Source organism: Anas acuta, chromosome 3 (assembly GCF_963932015.1).
Source record: "Anas acuta chromosome 3, bAnaAcu1.1, whole genome shotgun sequence".
Classification (NCBI taxonomy): domain Eukaryota; kingdom Metazoa; phylum Chordata; class Aves; order Anseriformes; family Anatidae; genus Anas; species Anas acuta.
In genome coordinates, this window is record NC_088981.1 from 70,419,902 (window position 1) to 70,442,386 (window position 22,485).

Genomic DNA, 22,485 nt, shown 5'->3' on the forward strand with positions numbered 1-22,485 from the left:
GGCATCCCTCTAACAGTTCTACTCATGACTCAAGCTTTTATGCTAAGCTACAGTTTTTGATCTCTTCTAGTCGGCATCTAGCATGACTGCAAACCCAGCTTAGCGAAAACAGATCTCGTGCTCTTGACTCAATGTGTTGGACTTCAGTCACTGTTTCTTTGGTCTGGCTTCTGCCCGTAATGCACCAGCTGCTCTGGGACCAATATTTCTGATGGCCAGAATGCAACAAAGCCTTGAAAAGCTTTTCTTCCACTTGAAGATTTGAGTTTTACATGAAATTTCCTTTGGCCTGCTGTTATGTTGAGGTTGTGGCTCAGAAGACGAAGGTATAAAGGTCTGGTATTCTCTAAGACTACAAAAGAACTTCCAAAATGTTTGTTTATTTATCCATGTTTATGTAAATGTTTGTTTATTATCCATGGTAATCCATGTAAATGTTTATTTATTATCCATGGTAATCACTAAAGCATTCATTTGAGGTAGAAATATGAGACTAGCACAAAAACCGAGTTGTCTTTCTCCTTGCTCAATGTATTTATTCATCTCTTGGAGCACAGTGTAGGTAACAACCTTGTTTAAATATTCTTGATAATAACTGATGGCTAATTTCTGTTACATATTTTTAGATAGAACAAGGCGGTTTGACAAGTTTTTGGCCTAGTTTTTAATATTTGTTGGTGTTTAATATAACTACAGAATGATTTAAGGTCAGGCAATCAATTCTGCAAATGTTCTGTATTAAATTATAAACATCCCCTGAAGTACGGCTGTTAATAGAGGTTTTGGTAAGCATTTATGCCTGTGAAGTGTGCTTTGTAACTGCTTCTCTTGAGGATAAAATATGTTTTTATTTATAAGCTTGGTGTAACCCCTGTGATCAAAGCTTTGGGAACATCTCAGAGTCTTTTCGATTGCAACTTCAAAAATAATATTTTTGCTTTTAATATGCTCATTTACAATAGGACTTGGAAAAAAATGTTAGGTAGCCTCTTGAAATTCTTTAGGAGTCTTAATTGGCTTTCAGAGCAGACTTAAAAAGCAGGCAGGCAGAGAGCGTCTGTAATGTGCATGAGCAGACTTTGTCAATTTGGTGAAAACTCTTTCCATATCTGACCACAACTGTAGACTGTCATTCAGTAGCTAAAAACACATGTAATACGTTTTCTTTGCTTTCTTTGCCCTTACAGTATTCTGTTCTTCAGCTTCAGGTCTGACACAGAAATTCTGATAGAAGCTCAACACGTGTAACATAAAACTAACATTTTCCCCATGCTTTTTGTAGAAATCAATAGGAGATTGACTGAAAAATTCTGTTTAAATAAAGATGTTTTATCTGAGGTGAATCAAAAGATGCATTAAAAATAATCTGCTCCTTATAAATGAGCACATATTGTTGTGGATAAGAAACTTACCACTTTTGTTAATATGAAAACATCCTCCTTTTTCACGACTTCCATGAAAAGGAAAGGTGGCTTTGCTTATTAATCAGGCTGTTCTGGTAGGTGACCACTGCTGCCTAAAAGTCCTCTGTTCAGACTGGCTTGAGCAGCGTTGTTGTTTAGTGTATGGAACTGTATGATCTTGGGCTGTTTCTTCCTGCAAAGTTGTTTTTATTCTTTTTGAGAGACTGCTTTCCTTCGTCTCATTTATGATGTGAAAACTTGAAATTATTTTAGATCAGTATTGCTGCTAACAGTGTCTTTAAAAAGAAAACAATAGCAATAATAAAATCACCTTCTAAAAGATTTTATTAAATTGCATAAAAGGCAGAAACATCACATCAAATCCCTACTGGAAAATAGTTTTGAGTATTATTGAAAACAAGGGGAAATATGGCAACATGTGTTGATACATGTCAAAGAGCTGCAATTTTAATCTCTACGTTTTTGGTAGTTTATAATTCTGAGAAGTAATATTACTCTTTGTTAGGTGATAACATTTTTTTACTGCATCATATTAGTGATATGTGGAAATGACTACTGATCACTTCGTTAGGCAGGAACTTCTTTCAGCTAGAAGTCCTTGCTGTTAGGGAGACGAAGAAACAAAGCATATTTCCTGCCTGGTAGAAGAAATATTTAAATTATTTCATCTGTTGGAAAAGTGGAATAGATTTAAACAGTTTTAATCGTCTTTAGAAGACCTCGTCAGACCTCTTGTCTTGGCAGATATCTCTATAGCCAAAGGACAGTATAATTTATAATTAAGCTTTTTCTTTATCCTTTCCCATGAAATAAGCATCAGAAGATGAAGACTTTCTCTGTGGAGAAAAGGGTAGATTTGTCTCTCAGATGCGCCTTGTAACATGCTCTATTTACTCTTTAGCCATTTGAAATGGATGCTTGGCAATTTATATAGTAGTGCTGCAGATGCAAGCAATTTTCAGATAAAACAGAAGTGATCAATCATTTTTGGGAAGACAGTGTCTCAGAAAAGATTCCATGGAAATGATATTTTTGGAAATATTTCTTCCTAGCTCCCACTGAGGATTGATCTCATCTGTCGGAGCCGGGACTCCAGCAGCAGTGTGTGCTTTACTGTGCTCTCTAATTATCAGCATAGTAATCATGAGACCTAGTTTAATCTGGCAAGCAAAAACAAGCTCGGATTTATTTCTGGGTTATCGAAGAGTAGTTGAAAGACCCATTAAAAGCAGTTTTTGATAAACTTTCCTTCTGAAAACAAGAACCTCATTGACTTTGAGGCAAGTGAGGCAGGAGTGCAATGCAAAAAATGATTGGTAACGCAGGAATTGTGTGGTAATCAGGAACTGTGCTGTTCACATGAAGAATGGCAAGCTACACAAGCTTCACTTTGTCATTTTTAAATTCTGATGTGTGCTTTTGGCAAGAGAACTGTATAACACATCTGTAAGACAGAAGCTGAGGGTGAATGGGACAGGTGGGATAACCTGGGAAGAGGGCAGCATGGCTAGTGATGGTCACCTGTGCTTGCAGAGCAACAAGCCCATACTATGCAGGCTATCTGTATCCTAATTTTGACATTTTTAAGCAAGGTATTGAGTGGCAGCTTTTCTTCTAGGGCCTATTTCAGGATTGCTGGTTTGTTTAGTTGTGGTAGGACACCATTATTGTTTTTCTGTTGTGTTGTTCTTTTTAACACGCATGGAAATAACACCGGCTTGTCTGTCTCTTTGCAGCTTTTACGAGAGTTGAAGCACCCTAACGTGATTGCGTTACAGAAGGTTTTCCTTTCTCACAGTGACAGAAAGGTTTGGCTGCTGTTTGATTACGCTGAGCATGACTTGTGGGTAAGTACAGATTTCCCTGAGCGTTCGAGATAGTGTAATATAAGCTTGAACAAACTGAAGTGTGTGTGGTGTACTTTCATGTAACACAGATGCATACATTTCTTGCTCTGTAATTAAGGGTCTGACTGACATCCTGTTCTTAGTATACTTTTGATCTTTCCTTTAAAACATGCAAAAAGCTCTGTAGATTTTTTCTTAATGTCAAACTTCGTTTTGAAGCTAAAACAATTTTCTTTTAACATTTAATTGGAGTTAAGGAGAGTATTCCTAAATTAAACTTTGCAAATTAGGGATTGGAAGTGCATTTAAGATTTTCTTTTCCTTCCAGTTTTGAAAAAAAAAAAAAAAAAAAAAAAAAAAAGGGGGGGGGGGGCAGGAATTACTTTACTGAGTTCAATCACTGAGATCCAGTGGAAGTGACCAACATTCAACCATGTAATGTTGTAAACTTTCAGCAAAATGCAATAGGATTTGATTAATCTACTGTACAGGTGGACATGAATGACAGCATGAGCTGAACTCAGATACAAATACTCAAGCTCTAAAACTTTCAAACCTTTCAAAGAAGTGAGTTGCTTGGAGCTGGGTTAGAATTTAAACCCAAAAGATATCGAACACTTACTAAGAGTAGCCAATATGTTTGTTCTTCCTTTGATAGTACTGTCAAGGAGAGAAGGTGGTAATATTAATTTTGATATTGCTTTTTCAAGGCTTCAGTAATACACAAGTTGCTATTCATAATGATAGTGGTTGCTCATTTTTGTTCAAGAACATGTGCACTTGTAAGTGACACAAAAATGTAATCTGGAAGACAAACTTGGACCATGCAAGTAGGTATTTTTGGCTCAGAACAATTGAAGTCATGAGATTTCAGCCCCTTCTTATGCTTAAAAATAATTGGATTTTGGTTGTATGGCAGCAGCTTTGTATTTTAGTTTTCTTCATCAAATTTCAGTGTACACAGAGTTTGTGTATTTCTCACAACTGGTGACAGTGAAGATGAATAGAAATGCAGCAGATAAAACCCTGGATGGATAGAAATTATTTGTGCGTCAGCTGGGTTTACTCATCTTAAAGACCAACCACAGCAACCACATTTTACTGCTACATTGAGTGACTTGTTTAAAACACCTTTTTTTCTAAACTTTTCCATTTGAATTTATTTGGGGCATGTGCTTTTTACACTACATGGTGATTTTTCACATCATTTAACGCTTTAGATAAAGAATCGCTGCAGTCTGATGTTCTTGCCACTTGTTACATCTGGCTGGGTATTGGTCATAATCTCTGTGAAGTTAATTCTTTTCCATTTTTTGAGATTGAATGTTTGTTGTACTAGTTATTTGATGTGAACTGGTCTCCTACTTCCTAACACTCTTACTTTTTTTTTCTATGGGACATGCAACACAAATCATTTTTCCTTTCCTGTATAAATGCCCATGTTTCCTTGCTTCTTTAGCCTTTACAGGAATTCTTTTCCCTCCTTTGCATAAAATTGGCCATATTCAAGGCACTCTTGGTTCTGGCTTAACCTTGGTCTTCATTTCCTTTACCGTCAGCACTTCCCAAGCATCACTCTTGATTCCCCTTTTGTCTCTTTTGCTCACTCCCAACTTTGTGTCTTTTTCCACGCTGCCTCCTACACATGGAACAGCCTCCCAATTAACGTACGTAAAGATCCTTCACTATCCTCCTTCAAAAACCTCCTAAAAATCCACTTACTTTGTAACGCATTTCAGTAATACCAACCACTTGCCATTCTGTCTGTGTTGTGTTGTGTTTTGCATTTCCTGTGCTTTACAGCTTGTGCCCTCTCAGCAGTTTGGGGTAGAAATTGTACGAGGGGATTGGCACGTTGTGTTACTGCTTTGCACCACGTGCTCCCCCAGCACTACTTGAAAACAAAGTAAGTTTGGTCATTGTGGGTATCAGTGCAGGATTTAAGTTTTGATAGATGTGCCATTTCTAGAGACACATGGATTCCCAAAGACAAACAGTTTAAAATGCAGGTTTCTTCGAGTTACTTACCAAGATTTGTCTTTAAGCATGGGAATTGTCCATGTTCAAAGCTGCCCGGCTTTAGTAACTCTTACCGGCTTCAATGAGAGGAGTAGATGCTCGTTACTTATAAGCATCAGATTAATTAAAATCATTACATCTTCAGCTTCTGTACTGGAACCATTTGGCAAGAGATGAATAAGCTGTATTAGATGCTATCTTTTTCTGTTCGTTTTGTAATGCTGAAAAAAACTGTCCCATTCTAATGAGGAAAAGTGATGGTGCCAATTAAGCTTATTAAAAAGTTCTTTTATGGTGAGCAACAACTTTTTCTTTTTAAACTTTGCATTTAATTTCCAAGGATCAGACTGCTCAAATCTGAAATTTAAGATAGCAACATACTTCATAACGTGCTGTAATTCCTGTTGATATCATTACCAGGGGATGAAGAAAGCTTATGCTTACTTAGAACTAGTTTTGACAGGTATTGATGAAGACTTACTGTGTTGTTACTGCCTACAACCATGCTCAGTTTGACTGCTAAACCTATCACGGATTTTTCCTTCATCACCTCTCAAGTTACATTATACAAAGCAATGTGTAAACGATTCATGAGATTACAGCGGAGATTGTCAAAGAATTTAGTAGATCTTTTGACAATTTATACCTTGTGTTTATTTGAATTACCAAAATTCTCAGTGTAACTCACAAATGATTTCCTTGTGATTTTTCTGGGCTATTAGCCTCAGCTGGTAAAGTTCTTAGGATATTGAATGTGCCACATATGCTAATTTACAGCCTATTGTCTACACTGTCATCACTGCTTACATATGCTTATGCTATGAATTAAATGCAGGATTCCTTAGCTTGTACCTCACCATGTGCAAAGGAAGCATCTGACACAAGGTTTATAAAGGTGCATGGCCACAGCTGTTACTGAATCCCTCATCCATTATGGGCCACATCCTTTCTTAACTCTTGATAATTTGCTTCAGTCTCACACCTTTGCTATATGCTTGGATTGTCTGAAAGCTTCAGCTGCAGACATTCACAGCCAGAGAACCAACTGTCTCTTGTTCCTTCTCTAGCAAGGAACATTCCCTTTTTAACATTTACTCATAATGTCTTAGATGCTTTTCATTCAAATTGTATCCAGATTTTCTCTCTCGATTAATTAATGTTTAGATTAAATATATATATATTAGCAACTTAATAGTTAACATATGCCTCAATTAATCTTAAGTCTATGGGTGGAATTGATGCTACTTTTAAGTTACCTTTTCCAGTACGCAGACTTCACAGTCTTACAGTAAAACTATGCATGGATGAACAAGTGTCATTTCTTTAACTGATAACATCTATTTTTCTTCTATGTTCTTTAATGACTTAAAAGAAAAAACAAGTTATTTCGAATGCATGTTTTTTGTCGTTTTATCAGTAAGGAATGACATTTGTATACAACTTCCATATATGTTCCTTTATGTCTTAAGTAGTGTATTACTATTTCAGAACTTCCTATGTAAAACTTTAATTCAAAATTATATTAAAAGCATAAAATATATAGTGATTACTTAATTGGACTTCTCTTAAAGCTTGATATAAGTGAGATCTGCACTAGGGATGAATTCTACATGTATTTCTTGAAAGTGTAGTTACTTTTAGCTATTGGAGAGGTTATAATACTGAGAGATTGTGTTTCGCTCTCAGCTAGTCTCCTATACTTCTACACCATCAGCTTTTTAATACTGGTAGTAATTCAGGCACACATTTTGTAAGTACTGCAGACAATGTGATCAATGTGTTCAATTCCACAGTCTCTATATCTTTAAAAAGGATTTTAACATTGTAAAAAATGATATCGTAACTCATTTTTATATTTTGAATTAACAGGGTGTCTCCTTTTCTTGCAGAGTACAGAGTTAATTCACAGTGTTATTTAACATGTATGTGTAATTTCAAAGCTTTAAGATCCCCCCTTTCTGGAAATCTATGTTGTAATTTAGAATGATTCAAAAAAAATTTTTTTAACTCCTGAAAACTAGTGACACTTATCATGGTAAAATGTGTTGAATGTGTTTTATAGCTCTAAAAACTTTGCTGGTTCTTAAGTGATTAAATTTTTGAAAAGTATTGGATGATACTGAGTGTGATCATACATTTGCTATCAAAGACCAGTTAAACAATGGGTATTTCTAAGTTTTGTTGAATGTTTGTATCTTATTGCATTCTAGTGATCTCCAAGAAGTAACTATTTAATAGCAAATACCACTGAGAAACTAAAAATTCAGCTCAAAGTTAGCTTTGATAATAATAAAAATATATAGGCAGACTGGTTTTGTGCTATATAGAATACTTGATGCATATATATTCTGGTTTTTTTTTTTTTTAATTTAGGATAAGGGGTAGTCATGTGTACTTAAATTTAGGATAAGGGTAGTCACGTGTACTTAAAAAATAATCATCAAGTAATGAAAAGGAGAAAATACTCCTCCTGTATGTGAATTTCATAACACTCTGCCTCGCTCAATATCTGAAAAAATATACTTTAATAACTGAAATTACGTTCTTGTATACCAGATAAAATTGTGAGGGTGTTGCATACTGATTTGTGCAATAACCTTGCAAATTTGTTTAATCATGCGAATGTTTTCTAATAGAGCTGAGGTTTTAAGTCTCAGATCTGGAGCGATCAGTTATAACTCTTAACTTCCTTTAGGCTTCAGTTTAGCTTTTAATCATGAGAATGATCCAAATGCTAGTCAATCACAAAGATTTTTACTTACTTGAAGATAGCTTTCTCAGTGTAGCAGTTTAATTTTTTCTCTTTTAATTTCCTGTAGCCATGTGTATATTTTTAATTCAGTCCCAGTCCATTAGGTGATTCTCTGTACAGTCACCCATCGTGTACATATTTACCAGGACAGGATTCTGCTAGATGAGGGAAGAATGTAAGATTTAGTGAAGGGAGTGGGCTGGAATAGTTTTTGATTGCTTTGAAGTTATAATTTCTGTCATCAGCCGTTGTTAGAGAAGGCTGTCTCTTTACACCATGATTTATCCTTTCCAATTATAGTAGGTAGGGTGTTTTTTTGACACAAAAGTGATAGCTGGACTTACAGACAGCAACACTATTCCTTGTTGATAGCTGTCTGGCACTTGTCATATCACGAAAGACTTAGATTATTTTGCTGGCTTCTTCTGCTAAAGCTGTAGGGAGCTGAGGGTAGTTTGTTTAACAGTAGCAGGAATATTTGGCATTTCAGATATATACTGAAAGGATAGTTGAATCCTGACTTCTTAAGATTATTGTAAGGACTTTTTTTTTTTAAACATGTTTAGCTCTTAAAGATCTAGAAAAACTAGAGACTTCTGCGAAACCGATACTGAATCTGTTTTATGTTCACATTTACTCTGTTTCAAAGTTTAGGTATTTAGAGTAACGTTTAGCAAAACTTAATGTATTAAAGATGCTTTCAAAATTACTTAAAATGTTGATGACCTCTTCTCACTCAGAAATGGATTATTTTTCAGGCAGTGTGGTTAATGGGACTCTAAAGAAGATATTTGAGAATGGCTGCAGAACAGCACTGTTTAGAGAGAGGGTGCTGAAGCTTATTTTTTTCTCCTCCTCTTTCTAAGGACCACTGTGTGACGTTTTAATGCACCCCAAATTGGAGACTTAATCTCTGTAGAAATACTTCTACCCACTTTTGTTTTGATATGATTTTAGTTTGCTTGTGATATACCCTGGACAGATTTTTTGTGTCTAAACTTTGGTGTCTGAAATTAGTTCTAAGCTTAGGCTTGTGAAGCTGTGATTTGTTTTTGCAACAAGAAATGTGACTCAGGTTAAATGGCTCTGTCTTTGCTTCATGTTTTTGAAAGTTGTGCAAACAATGCACGTTTAGTTTTTGTACCACTTCTGGATTTTATTTTTCCATACCCTTTGAAGTGCTTTAACACATAACAATGCTAATCACCTTCATTTGAGTATTGATTGCTGAAGAGTGGTTTAAAGTGAGACTTGAAGCCTTATATTTTGAACCTTTTTCTTGACCCTGGCACAGATTTAGTGTGTATGTAACCTCCATCGCTTTTGTTTATAAAGCCTAATTTTACTTTTTACTGGTACATTGGAATTGTCTGACATGCTTGTGTTTTATTCTCAAAAGTTGGGTGAGGATTTGGATAGAAAGAAGAGGTTTGCTGAAGCAGAGCAGACAATTTCCATCAGCGGGGAGAAGCACCTGCATTGACAAGATAAAATTTCATTTTGATGGAAATGCGTGTAGTTTTAAAACAAGAATTTATTTCAGCAGTAGAACTCAAGAAATCATATTTTCTAGGGAGTCGTGTCTTGAGGTCAAGCTCCTGTATGGATCATCTCATGTCTGTTGAGGTGACAGCTTGTACTGTAACTTCTTTTAATAAGAGATATGTGAAATGTCTCCTTTAGGGACTCGCTTCCATGAAAACTTTCCAGATCTAGCTTTGTTTTAACCACTGGCATACTGAACAGCAGTTCTTGAAATCAGGAATGGGATGAAACAAACATAGTGTGTTTGTATCAGCTTGACTTCCTTGCAAGGAGAATAAAATTAGGATTTTTTTTTTGAATGTTCATTTAACTACTTTATGTAAATACTAGGGGTCTTCATGGAACAAAGTAATTTAATTTGGTCTATATTAGCTTGCATTCTGTTTACATTACTTACAGTGGAAGCTTTAGAAAATGTGTGTAGCTCCTCATGAGCCAATTTTTGAGCCAATTTTCAAGCCAATTCCAGTACTTTGGGCAACACAGAAGACACATGAACTACTGGATTGAATACTGTTTCATGAGTTGCAATTGTATTTTCATTCATAATGCTTAATTATATTTCATTTCTTTATCTATTGCCATTTGCATGGTCTTGGATTTGCTAAAGTTAAAATGGTTTTGCCATGCAAAAATCAGCAGAATTGCTCAGGTGAAAATTCCCTTAGTACATGTACAGCTGTGGTGGTATAGCATCTTTGGCTATGCACCTGACCTGCCCAATCTGAGAAACTCCTGTCAAATTATGACAATTCATTTATTTCTGTTGTAGTGCTCTTATTTTTCATTTCTAATTTTTATATGAGGAATATTTTCCTACAACAGTGGTAGGGACTATACAGCTATATTTCTGAAGTTACAAGGAAATGAGTAATAAGTAAAAGCTTGGGCTTGTTGCCACCAGTAGAAAAGATGCCGGTGAGTGCATGCACCAGTTTCCCCTTCTGTTTCTTAAAGCAGCATTAAAATTGCTGTTCAGTGCTGCTTGTGTGAAATGCTCTTTTTAAAGAATATGTATTTGGGTAGTTGCATACAAGAAATTTGGGGAACTATTTTTTTTTTTAACAACCCCCTTGAGAATTGGCCACGATCACAAGCACTGTGGGTGCATGCCAGTGGCATGGGGCAAATACAGCTTTTCAGTTCCCTTTACTGTGAAATGTTTTTAGTTTAGATTTGAGAACTGAGCAGAAATTAAACTGTGATGGGGTGAAATTAGCTCTTGTGACTAAAATAAACTAGTTTATATCAGTAAGTATGCAACAATAATTTTTATTTACTTTTGTAGGAAACTGAATGTTATTCAGTGGTGATATTGCTTGCTAGATAGAAAGAAAAACTATCAGATGTAATTCCCTGAAATTCAAAACTATGTACAGTAGGCATTGACTTAAACTTAGACATATAAAGATAACCCTGTTTGGATAAAGCTATGTTATCTTTATCTTGGTATTATTAATTTTGAAGATCTTGCTGCTGTCAAAGTTGTGGTGTTTTTGACATTTATTTCCCCTCTGCATTGTAATGAGGATAGGAGATTTTGAAGGTAATGTAAACCTGTCCCATGGGATGTCTCGCTAGACGTGACGTGGGCCATTTGTTGTGTGTGGCTCTGGCAGAGCAGGGCCCTCTTCATGCTGAGGCACCTGGGGACAGGGGGTTGTCCATAGCTGCGAGCAAGAGTTTTCCTAATTCTTTTGCAAGAAAAGAAGACTGGAAAAAGTTCACAGCCAGCAACATGCAGGGCTTTTAATCATAGAACCACAGAATATCACAAGTTGGAAGGGGACCCACAAGCATCGTCATTCCAACTCCTGGCTCTGCACAGGACCACCCAGAAATCAGACTATGCCTGAGGCTCGGTGCTGTGACCACTGCCCTGGGGAGCGTGTCCCAGTGCCCGAGCACCCTCTGGGTGCAGACCCTTTCCCTACCCCCCAGCCTGACCCTCCCCTGTCCCAGCTCCATGCCGTCCCCTCGGGTCCTGTCGCTGTCCCCAGAGAGCAGAGCTCAGCGCCTGCCCCTCCGCTCCCCTCGTGAGGGAGCTGCAGGCCGCCATGAGGCCTCCCCTCAGCCTGCCCTGCTCAGGGCTCAACAAACTCAGCTGTTCCTCACATGTCTTGCCCTCCAGACCCTTCAGATCCTCAGAGCCCTGAGGATCCCCACTAAATGACAATGCTATGAGGATTGAGAGAAACAAGGTCACTTAAGTAGCTGAGCTGAAAGCAGACAGAAAGGAGCCTTTGACTGGGACAAACCAGCACATGAGCAAGATGATGTAGGATGATGTATCTAGGTGGTATTTGACAGTCAAGAAAGAGCAAGCTCGTCCCTTCCAAGTTCTGAAGTGGTAGCTTGAGCTAGGAGGTCTGGATGAGGGGCAGGGTGCTTTACCTTAGCTCTGCATTGATACAGTTGTGCTAGCTCTGGTTTAGAGGTACCTCACATTCAACATAAGGCTGGATACCTGCCTCAAAAGTTCATGTAGGCATGCTCATGGAACAGCAGAAAAAGAGGAAACCTTCCCATCCTGTACCCTCACAAAAGTCTTGCTCCAGTGGGTGGCCTTGGCATGCTACTAGTTGCTTCATTAATAAATAGCATCCTGCTCCTTTGCGGCTCTCCCATTACTTTAAAAGTCTTAGTGCTTTAATATTTCAAGGGACAAAGCCTTCAGCGCAGGGTTCGTGGTTCATTTGAAGAAAGTTAGCAACAACGAGAGGGCAGGGACAGAAAGCAGGGGCCCCACCTAGTGCCTTTGCACTCAGGGGATGCAGCTGAGACAGCTCTACTGGGGCAGGAAGGGTAGAGTTCCTCCTGAAAGTACCAGGTGCTGATTTAGTCACGTTGTGGCCTGGGAGAATCTTTGCAGTTTCATTTTCTGTATTCCTGTATTATAATGGCTTTTGTGGATCGTAGTCAGTTTTTAAATAGGCATAAAAATCCGTTTTAGTGGTTGCATGTGCATTGTTTTACCAGGGTTGAGCTTGGTTTAGGGCACTGTGTGTTGTATGTAACCCATGACTTTTGGTGCTTTTGTGTTTTTTTTGTTTTTGTTTTTTTTAATACTGTGTATTAATAAAGATAATAATTTTGGATGTTAGAGTATGGCTACTGCTTTGTAAATCATACTGTAATTACCCACGAAGGTGGTTATCCTGTGAGCATTTTACAGTACTGGAAGGGGGGGGCTCCCAGTTAAAAATTTGACACAAGATCACTTTGTGACATGACAGCAAGAAAACTCTTCTGGAGAAGTAATTCCTTAAAGCTTTCCACTATACTTTTCAGAGTGATTGCATAATTACAGAATCAGATACTGAGAGCTTTGTTTGCTGGTTCTCATTTATATATTAATCTAATACTCTTGCAGATTTCTTTAAAACTTTTTAAATATACCGACAGCCACTGTTGTGTTACATGTAGTAGTGAAAAGATCCATGGACACTTTAATTTTAATAGGGACTAAGCAGGTTTTTTTATTTACTTTAAAAAAAAAAAATCTCTTTAAACAATATCTACACATTTACCAGGTGCAGTTTAACAGTGACTGAAGCGTTAAGAGTGGCTGAAGTTCGGTGAAAGCCAGAGGTGACATTAACCTGTAACCACTTTCCTTGGGGGATCGTTAGTGACAGATGTAGTGGAGGGTGCTGCTGGTGGGAGCAGAGGCCTAATGAAAGCACGGCCATTGACTATCTCTTACGTTTGGAGGGGGATGATCTCGAGCTAGACAAATCCTGTTTTAAAAATTGGGTAATCAGTAGTCTTGTTGCTGTACAGATTAGCATTTTGAATCACTTTCATTAAAAATGCAAGCTGCTTTTGCAGCTTCTGTCTCACAAAAAGCACATAATTGGAAACTATTTTGTTATTTGCGATGCTTCTTTGAACCTCCTTCAAAAAGGGTGCATATTTTTTCATCTGAATGAATGGATTTCGTTGTTTGCTTAATGACAGTATGTTGAGATTGCATAGCCCCTTGAGTAGCATCACCTCACCTGAGGATTGAACAGGTAGAAGGGCCTCACCCTGCTCGTTACATGGTGCAGCAAAACCAAAACTAACCCATCATCTCCATGTTGATCTTACAATAAATATTAATTAGTGTATGAATATTTCATGATCTCTCAGCAGTCTTTTCATTATCTTTTTTTCATTCTTTCAACTGACTAATGCAAGGGTCCCTTTTTGCATTCCATGGTTTCAAGTGATACTTGTCCTCTTGTGGACTGACTGACTTCTGTGATCTAGGAATGACTTGCTTGTCATCATCAATGAAGCGTATGGCTGAAACTTGGAAGTGGGAATGTAACCATTTTTAGATGTTTTCACATAATCTCACCCTAATGATGTGGGATTTTGTTTCATCTTTCTCTGCTGGATTCTGATTTTGGGAGAATTGCTAAAGTGTAGTGATAGGTACTCTGTCCTGGGTGGTTTTGGAGGGTAAGGAAGGGGGTGAGAGCATAGAGCACAAGCCCCTTTCCAGTATATGTGGCTGGTTTGGAAGCTTCTGATCTAGCAGTGGTGTGGGTAAGAGGATCCCCAATGGGTGGGAGGGAGGGAGGGGAATGTCCAAGAATTTGTACTGGAGGTAAGTAGCCATTCTTCAGATGTTATCAAAAGCTTGACACCTATTTTTAAAGCAACTTGGAAGATAAAAACAATTTAAGAAAATTCGAAGTACATCACTATTAGTTTTAATTGCAATTTTCAACAAACTCTGTATTTCATTTCATTATTTAGTGTTACTATTAAAAAAAAAAAAGTTTTGTTCTTTAACAAGCTTCATGTTTCTACCTGTTTTATTTCTAGCATATTATCAAGTTTCACCGTGCCTCAAAAGCAAACAAAAAGCCCATGCAGCTGCCAAGATCTATGGTTAAATCACTACTCTACCAGATCCTTGATGGAATCCATTACCTCCATGCAAACTGGGTGCTTCACAGAGATCTGGTAAGTGTTGCATGCTGCACCTGGTTAAGGAAGTTTCACGTGCCTGTCATGGGGTAGGAAGAGAAAAGTCCCTATTAGTAATCTTGCATATCGATCCGTACACTCTTCCTGTTATTGTTGTGGGAGACCGATGGGGGTTTTAAACATGAAAACAAACAATGTTTTTACATTGTTCTTGTCTGAGTCATCTGAGCCCAGACAATGACACTAGATCCGGTGAAAGGGCTGCAGATATCAATATCCGAAAACAGTACATGAGCCAGCTGGTATACATTCATTGAACTTTCTTATAGGTTTGTGCACGACTTTGAAAAGGCACTTTGGAAAGTGATTGATACTCTTGTACATTGTTTGGCTTACGTGCAAGTTACCATAAAAGCTAGTGAAAGAGGAGTTTTTTCGTGGAGTATTTCTTTTCCGTGTGATATTTTTTTCTGACCGTGGGAAGAGAACTTTGAAAGAGTTGTCATCGTAGAAATTTCTCATGACCTGAAGTGGCTCTTTAAGTTGATTGCAGATTATGAGGGCAGCCAGTTGCCTTGTCTTAGTTACCCTTTCCCCTTGAAGTTTCCCACCACTCCTAATACTTAAGCGAGTTGCTCTCAATGGTTACAAAAAGGGGAATATTCATATGGGTAGAGTGCCTGCTGCCACATACATTATAACGAGAATTTTTGGTGTGAGACAAACAACATGGTGGTTAATACGATAAATCTGTTAGTAGTTATGCTGCCTTGGTAGAGTAAGCTCAGTAGTAGGTATGGTGGGAAATAAAATGTGATCTGTGTATGAAGCCGCTGTCTTCATTTGGTTGGATATTTCTCAGTTGCTTTGGTAAATCAAACCAGGGATGCAAGTCCAGGAGCTTATAGTCACTGTTGTAGTTTAATAAGTAAATATAGAGTGTTCTCCAGTTTTTTGATAATAATTATGGGGCTTATATTCATTTTTGGATGCAGGTTGAATGTTTTGTTAAAAGGTTATGAATAAGTTAAGACAGCCCCAGAATGGAAGTTACAGATGTCTTCTGAAATAAGCGTTATTTAATTTTAGTCATAATACCTGGTAACAGTGGCCAGAATTGGGGCTTAGGTTTTGGTATGGATCATTTTTTACCTTGTTCTGTGGGATTTGTTGTTGATCTTTCTGTGAAATTCCAGATGTTAGTATATTTGTAGGCTTTATTTTTTCCTTTGGAAGAGTAGCCATGAGCAAAAGCAGGAAGCAAGTACAACTCTCATGCTACCATTATTGCTTTCCTAAGGAGACAGCTGCTGTTTTGCCTGATTTCTGAGATGTAAGATGTAGTTAAAAGGAACACCTGAGAAGTCTATATTCAGCTGTGTGTAAAACTTACGTATTCATGGAACTATGAAGTATACATGCAGTCAAATGCCATGCATGAACTTGTTATCTTGATAGGAAATACAAGATGGTATTTAGGATAACAACAACAAATACCCTTGTAGTGGGTTTACCCCCACTACAACCCTAGAGAATTTTCTTTTAAGTGTTTGTATTTCCAGCCTGCAACACCAGGTGTTTTGCATGACCAATGCTGCTACTTTACAGGTTGTATTAGATGTTGATGTGTTATAGCAAAGCTGGTGCATACTGTCTCCCACTTTTCTATTTGAACTTTGAAAATGAAGGGCTGCTTTTATGAAAAAGACCATTTTTCATATCATTGGAATGATAGTGCTTGACTGATGTTACATTTGCAAAGGGAGAAAAACAGAAATTTGTGAAGTCCAGTGCGTTCTTGTTATGCAAATAAGTTTAAACTAATTCTTGGTTACCTCAATGAGAGAAAGGAAAAACATTAAAAATTGCTTTGGTACAGTGGTGATTTGAAGGTATATTCGCAATTCTTAGTTTTTTTAATCATTGCAGCTCTCTGAAGGTATTTCAAATCATTGGTTTGTATCTGGAACACCAACCAAGTGATGGTGGTATTCTGCATGTGTCATGTCTGCTCTTGAAATTAGTGTTAATACAATCAGTTAGTAATCAATTTTAATTCAAATAAATGATTATATGTGTATTATTTTTGTTTACACACTCGTACCTGTGATTTTTGCTTCTAAGAATCATATCTCAGGCCCGATTTCACTAGGTTCAGCTTCTTGTGTAATAACAAGAACTAAATCTCCAGTGTCATTTTAAGACAAAGCACAGTTCATCTGATGCTTTTTCCCTTAGCTCCTTTAGTTCCACGGGAAAAATATTTTTCTATTTCATACAAGCCAATATTTTGCATCAAGACACCTTGTACTTTCCTGGTTTAATATAACTTTGTTCCTACTATTTTTAGCATGTATTTGGATGTAGACCAAAGATGGTGACATCCATAAAAGTCGTGTTATGCTTATTTCATTGCTTTTTTTATTTGAAAATTAGGTTCTCTAAGAATATATTGTGTAATATTAGTTAAATTCTCCTCAGCCACAGAAATGACCTCTTATTTAACAAGTGTTGCAATAAAAAAACAAACATGAGAGGTTAGGTACTTGCTTGGAGGTATTTGAGGAACAGGGTTTAAATCTTAAATTGGTTTTGTCTGAAATCAAAAGACATTGTAAAGAAGATAGAACACCAAATGTGGTTTTAAACAAAAATCTCATCCTCAATGGATACCTTAAAATTGTTGCCCTAAAGTTATTTTTAAGATCAGCAAAATTGTTATAGAGTGATAATATAGACCTGCAGTACGTATCATCATGTCCTTGGGCTGAGCTAAGGGATAGTTTCCACCACAAGGAGACAGTCTCAGTCTCCTCTTCAGTACCACCAAGGCATTGCCACCCATTTTAGTTAGCTGGTGGATGACACTCGTCTAACTCATGGTAAGCTCATTCAGGGAGTTAAATGTGGAGAAAGTATTTGCTTTTCTCCTGAAGCATGAATTTTCTGTGGGGCTAGCTGTCTGAACAATCTCACTGGGAGGTGGGATGTGTGCAGGAGCTGCTTGGTGCAAGAGCAGCATGAGATTGCAGAGAGTGGCAGAAAGCAGAACAGGTTGTTCTGGCATCACCTACCAGTAGAACGGATCAATTTATTGCTAAAATGCACTTTTTCTAAACTTAGATGAAAGTGCAAGTGTGTTTAACAGATCTAGTTCCATTGCAATTCTAAATTTGTGTCTGCCTTTAATCTCTTCTGGTGTAAAATTTGTCAGATTAAACTGTCAACACAAGTCCAAATTCAGAAAAGCACCCAAACTGAGGCAAATGATAGTATGAGAGAAGCTTGTACTCAGACTTCTAGAAATATAAAAATAATTTAAGGTCGTGTGTAGTTTAATTTCTTGTAATGTTAGGGATACTTTGTTTCTGGTTTTCTCATCCTGAACGGTGCTAGCTGGCTTTCAGGTATAATTTTTTTCACTAAGCTGTTAAAGTCTGTCATTTTAAAAATACTTTGCAGTCACTTTCTGTACTTCTAGATTCAAATCAGTGCAGAATATGGAACAGGATTGTTAGGGTTTCTGATAGGTTTGGGTAGCATGGTGTCCGTTTATTCAGCGTGAAATTGATGTAAGTCTATAAAAACACATACATTTGCTGTCCTCTCAAGTCACCTGGAATGCTATTTGGTTATCGGATTGTGTGTTGTTGGGGGAAGAGAATTTTGTATTTTCCTGCCTCGCAGAGGCATCTGCAAATGGAGATCTTCCATGTACCGTTCGCAGTGTGGGTTCATGTAAACAAAGGAAAGGAATTTGGCAGTTTTTCTTGTGTTAATAACCCTTTGGTAGATGCTGTTAGTTGCTCATGGATAAAAACAGGCAGAGACCGTTTCCCTTCAAACTTGATAAAAGCCATTTCTATTTGTAATAGGATGTATCCTCCTGGAGGGGGACGTTATCTACAAGAGGATTTAAGTGCACGGAAACCATACGGAGGAATTCATTTAAGATTCTGCTCGTGTCTTTGAGCCTGTCTCTAGAATAATGCCTAATGTTGTTAAAACTACTGGTTGAAAACAAATGTTGGAGATTAAGAGAAACGAGGATTTAGTTTTTCTCCCCTAGGATCGTGTTAAATAGTTGCTTTCAGCATTCTGAGATTGAAAACTTGCTGGTTGTAGTAGACCTGTAAGATTAACTTGACAAAATGAGCCACCCTCCTGAAGTGTTTTTGTTATTTTATTAAATACTTGTTGACTAATAACTTCCCAGCTTTTCTCCTTTGCCTCTCTGCAGCTTGAGAACATTTAAATTGACACCGTGTGTCATTTTACAATTAAGGAGATGCACTTATAGCAGAAAAAAAAAATCTCTGAAGAGATGGAACAAAGCGATATGGGTGAAAAGGCTCGGCAGCTGACACGCCTGCAGACTCGCAGCTCTGATTTGCATAGAGAGGGCAGAGTCAACATGTTCCGACAAAAGGTGTCCGTGAGTCGTAACGTTGCAGGGATGTACAGCATTCCATTTCATCCTAATCATCTGTGTGATTCCTTCTTCGGAGAAGCTGTAGGTGTTTCAAGCACAAGGCGGCGGAGATTCTAGACGAGGTGCTTCCCTCAGCTCTTTGATGTACGAGTTGCTGGCGATGCCGCAGGAGGCCGTGCTGCCTCTGCTCCTTCCTGCTCCCCTGTGCTCCTCTTCTTCCAAGCTGGGGGCTGCAAAACTAAGCCAACTTAAAAGGAGACTCGCAAGGAAAGTGTCGGTTTGTGTGCGAGTGCATTCCCTGATCTGGTTCAGCGTGCAGTTACACAAATGCTGGCGTTAGATGGATACATGGGCAAGGTGTTTTGTGTGTGGGAACCAAGTGGACAAGGATCTTCATCTTCCATCTTCAGTGCCACTGTCATATTTTGCTGGCAGTGTTACATTTAGGATCTATAATCCTCCCTCTGAAGCAAATTCTGGTTGTAGGATCCTTACGCACTACTGAACAGCACTGCTGGTGGTATTATGCAGTGAAGAAAGGCAGCTGTAGTGAAAGCTTAAGAATTGTTTTTGTCACTTAGAGAACAACTGTTCTAGAGTTTTGAAGGTGATACGCACATCAGCTGAGTGTCTTGTTGCTTTATGACTAAGAGATGTTGGATAGAAATCAAAAATGGGGAAGGAAAACAGGTAAAAGGACTCCCAGTGAGAAACTAAAACAAAGATGGGTATTTTCAGAAGACAGCTAAAGGAGAGAGCGAGGAGGAGGGAGAACCAGTGAAAGCCTTCCTCTTTCTGCAGTTCTGGTTTCCAGTGGTCTCTGTGTATGTGCCCTGTGAGCTACACCACTGTGCATCATTGTCCTCGCTGAAGGCTTGCTTTTCTCAGGATTTCTGTCATGTTCCACCCCATCATTCCAGTCACACCCAAATCTCACCTGCGCTGGCCATTCCTCACTACTTCAGCTGCAAGGTGGGGCTGAGCTGGTGATACTTCCATGCCCACGTGTATTTCTCAGTGTAACCTTTTCTCTCCAAAGCAACTTTCTGCCTTTTACTTCAGTAAATTCACTTTGTAGATTTGGTTTCCCAGTGTGCAGCTCCCTGCTTTTTGTTTTTCCTGCCTTTGTTTTTAGCTTTCATCATCGTTTCACCTCGCTGCCTCTCCCTGGCCAGTACAAAGCTTCAGACTAACAAAAATGAGTAGGGAGGATCGTTTCCCTTTCCTAGCAAGTGCAGCATCCTAGGGAGCAGGCTGGGACCAGAGCATCTTCCTGGCTGTGCGTCCCTGCTTTGATCAACTCATCCCAGAGTTCCTCCACGGCAGCAAAAAATCATAGAGGTGGGTTTTAATTTCAGACAGCAGATGACCACTTTTTCTTTTTTTTGGGGGGAGGGGGCAGAGAACAAATCCAACGGTGGTGGATTAAAACCTTTCTGTTAGTTTTCCATCTCCATTTTTTTTATTTATTTAACCATCCCCATATCTCTTAAAGCAGGGGGGAGGAATCGCGTTCTTCACTGCACTATGTCATCTGCATTAGCTGATGCTATTTTCATTGAGTGCTTAAGCTAATCAGTTTGTGCTTCTTCCCAGAGTGGATTACAAAGTGCTCATGTGCTTCTGTCACCTGCAGAATTTAGGGAGTGCTAATCTGGTGATTTTTGGTGGAAGGACATAGCAGACAGCTGAGGCTTGATATAATTTTGAGCCAGCGTGTCTCTTCATATAGAGATTGATCATCCTAAAGGCAGCATACAGACAGACACGTAAGCTCCCAGATCCAGGCTTCTTAACAGGACCCCCAAATAGGCAGCTGTTGCAGCAACAGGCTCAGTGCCTTTCTTTCAACGAGGACATCTTTAGCAGAGCCACCAGAAGCCAGTGCAGTGGCTGGTGCTGGCTCAACCTCGCCTGAATGGTGCATGGAGCAAGCTTTGGTATTGCAGCCCAGCATCTCCTGTGAAGCTGGAAGATGCAGTGGTTGTTCTCTTACAGGATTGCCTGGAGGCTCCAGCCAGCTGAAGACTCTCCTCTTCCCCCTCTTGGAAGGGGGAAGCCTGAAGTGAATTGACCCAGCCGGGTGACTTTCTGTGGGGATCGGCAACTTCAGCCTCCCTCAAGGGCTCAGCGCCTTCAGGAACCCTTCAGCTGATTGGTGTTTCCATCCAACTCCGCTGATAATTTGTGATACTAAAAAAAAATCTATTATTAAATCATTCAGAAAATTATCCAAATGAGTATTTTCGATGACCCTTCATGGTATTTGTATAGGATAGCAACATTTCAGTAGGCTTTCATCGTTTCAATTTTAATAAATCCAATAAAGCTCCAGTGCTTCTCAGATTTCCAGTTGACCGGCTGGCTTTTAAGGCAGTCATCATTTCCTCGTAGTACTGTTCCTCCAGCCGTGATGTAAATCTGCAGTCTCGTATCGTGGACCCTGCTCTGAACTTTGCTCTCACATTACACAACTCATTTAACCTGCCTGAGCCTCCGTTTCCCAATCTGGTAGCTATTTCTGGCTTTAATTTGTAGCTTACTGCTTTACGGGCTACCAAATCTTTGAATGAAAGCAGCATATGTGTGGTTTATGTCGTTAGCTTTTTTTTTTGTTTGATACTCTTACCCTAATGAGACGGAAGTATTAACAAAGGCGAGGAATTAAAGTAAATTACACGTTGTATGAAGACATCAAAAAAAATAGAAAAAAAATATATTTAAGTGGATACTGACGTTTTACCTCTGCTTTCATGTCAAAGCCTTTGAAATGAGGAGAGACTCGTAGTGCTTATTCCTACTGGTTTATAACACTAAAATACTCTGTCTTCTAAATCCCTTGGCCCTCCCAAGAAGTTTTTCCAGGCCAGTAAATAATTGAAGCTACCACAACTGCAGCGGGACCGACGTGGGTTTGAACACGCTGCTTGCATGTCACCAGGCAAGCGAACTGTGCTTCTGAAAGACAAACCGTGAAACGACGCGTGCGGGAACCCCCAGTTTCACCAGCACTTCTAAAAAAAAAAAAAAAAAAAAAAAAAAAGGATTTTTCCAGGCTGATATCAGAAGTAAATTTAGCTGTGGGCTGCTGCAGCCCTCTTCTGCCAGCCAGGAATGCCCCTGCCAGGGACCTTGGCTCGGGAAGCCTCTTGGCCCCACATGCCCCCTCAGGCAGCCCAGCTCCTATAAATAAGTAACGGGTCATCCTGCCTGCCAGTGTCTTCACACTCTTATAAATGGTTTCTAATTGTCATCCTCGCCGTTTTGTGGCCAGGGCCTGCGTGTAAGTGTGTGAGAGAAGGGCGGGTGAACGTGGGCCTACACGTGCTCCTGGCTGACGCTCCTGCCTAGCCCCGTGTGGTGCTCTGCAGGCAGGGTTAGGGCCTCTGAAGCTGGTACTGCTCCATCTGTGCGATCCCTTTACTGTGAAGGGGACTGTCGGCTGTCAAAAAACCTTATTAGCAATTATACACAGCTCATAGATTTTCCAAAATAAAGGAAAATCTCTCTGTATTCGAAGAGAGAGGCTTTAGAAAGTGAGCT

The 22,485-nt window shown here is 38.8% G+C and overlaps 1 protein-coding gene across 2 annotated transcripts in view; it reads left to right on the plus strand.

Moving 5' to 3' along the window:
* Positions 1-22,485, plus strand: part of CDK19 (cyclin dependent kinase 19) — a 111,588-nt gene that overhangs the window by 38,169 nt on the left and 50,934 nt on the right. For both annotated transcript variants that reach the window (XM_068677711.1, XM_068677710.1), the window contains 2 exons: positions 3,161-3,271; positions 14,406-14,546. In XM_068677711.1, the coding sequence (XP_068533812.1) occupies positions 14,451-14,546 (96 nt within the window). In that variant the 5' untranslated portion in view covers positions 3,161-3,271; positions 14,406-14,450. The remainder of the gene's footprint in view (positions 1-3,160; positions 3,272-14,405; positions 14,547-22,485) is intronic.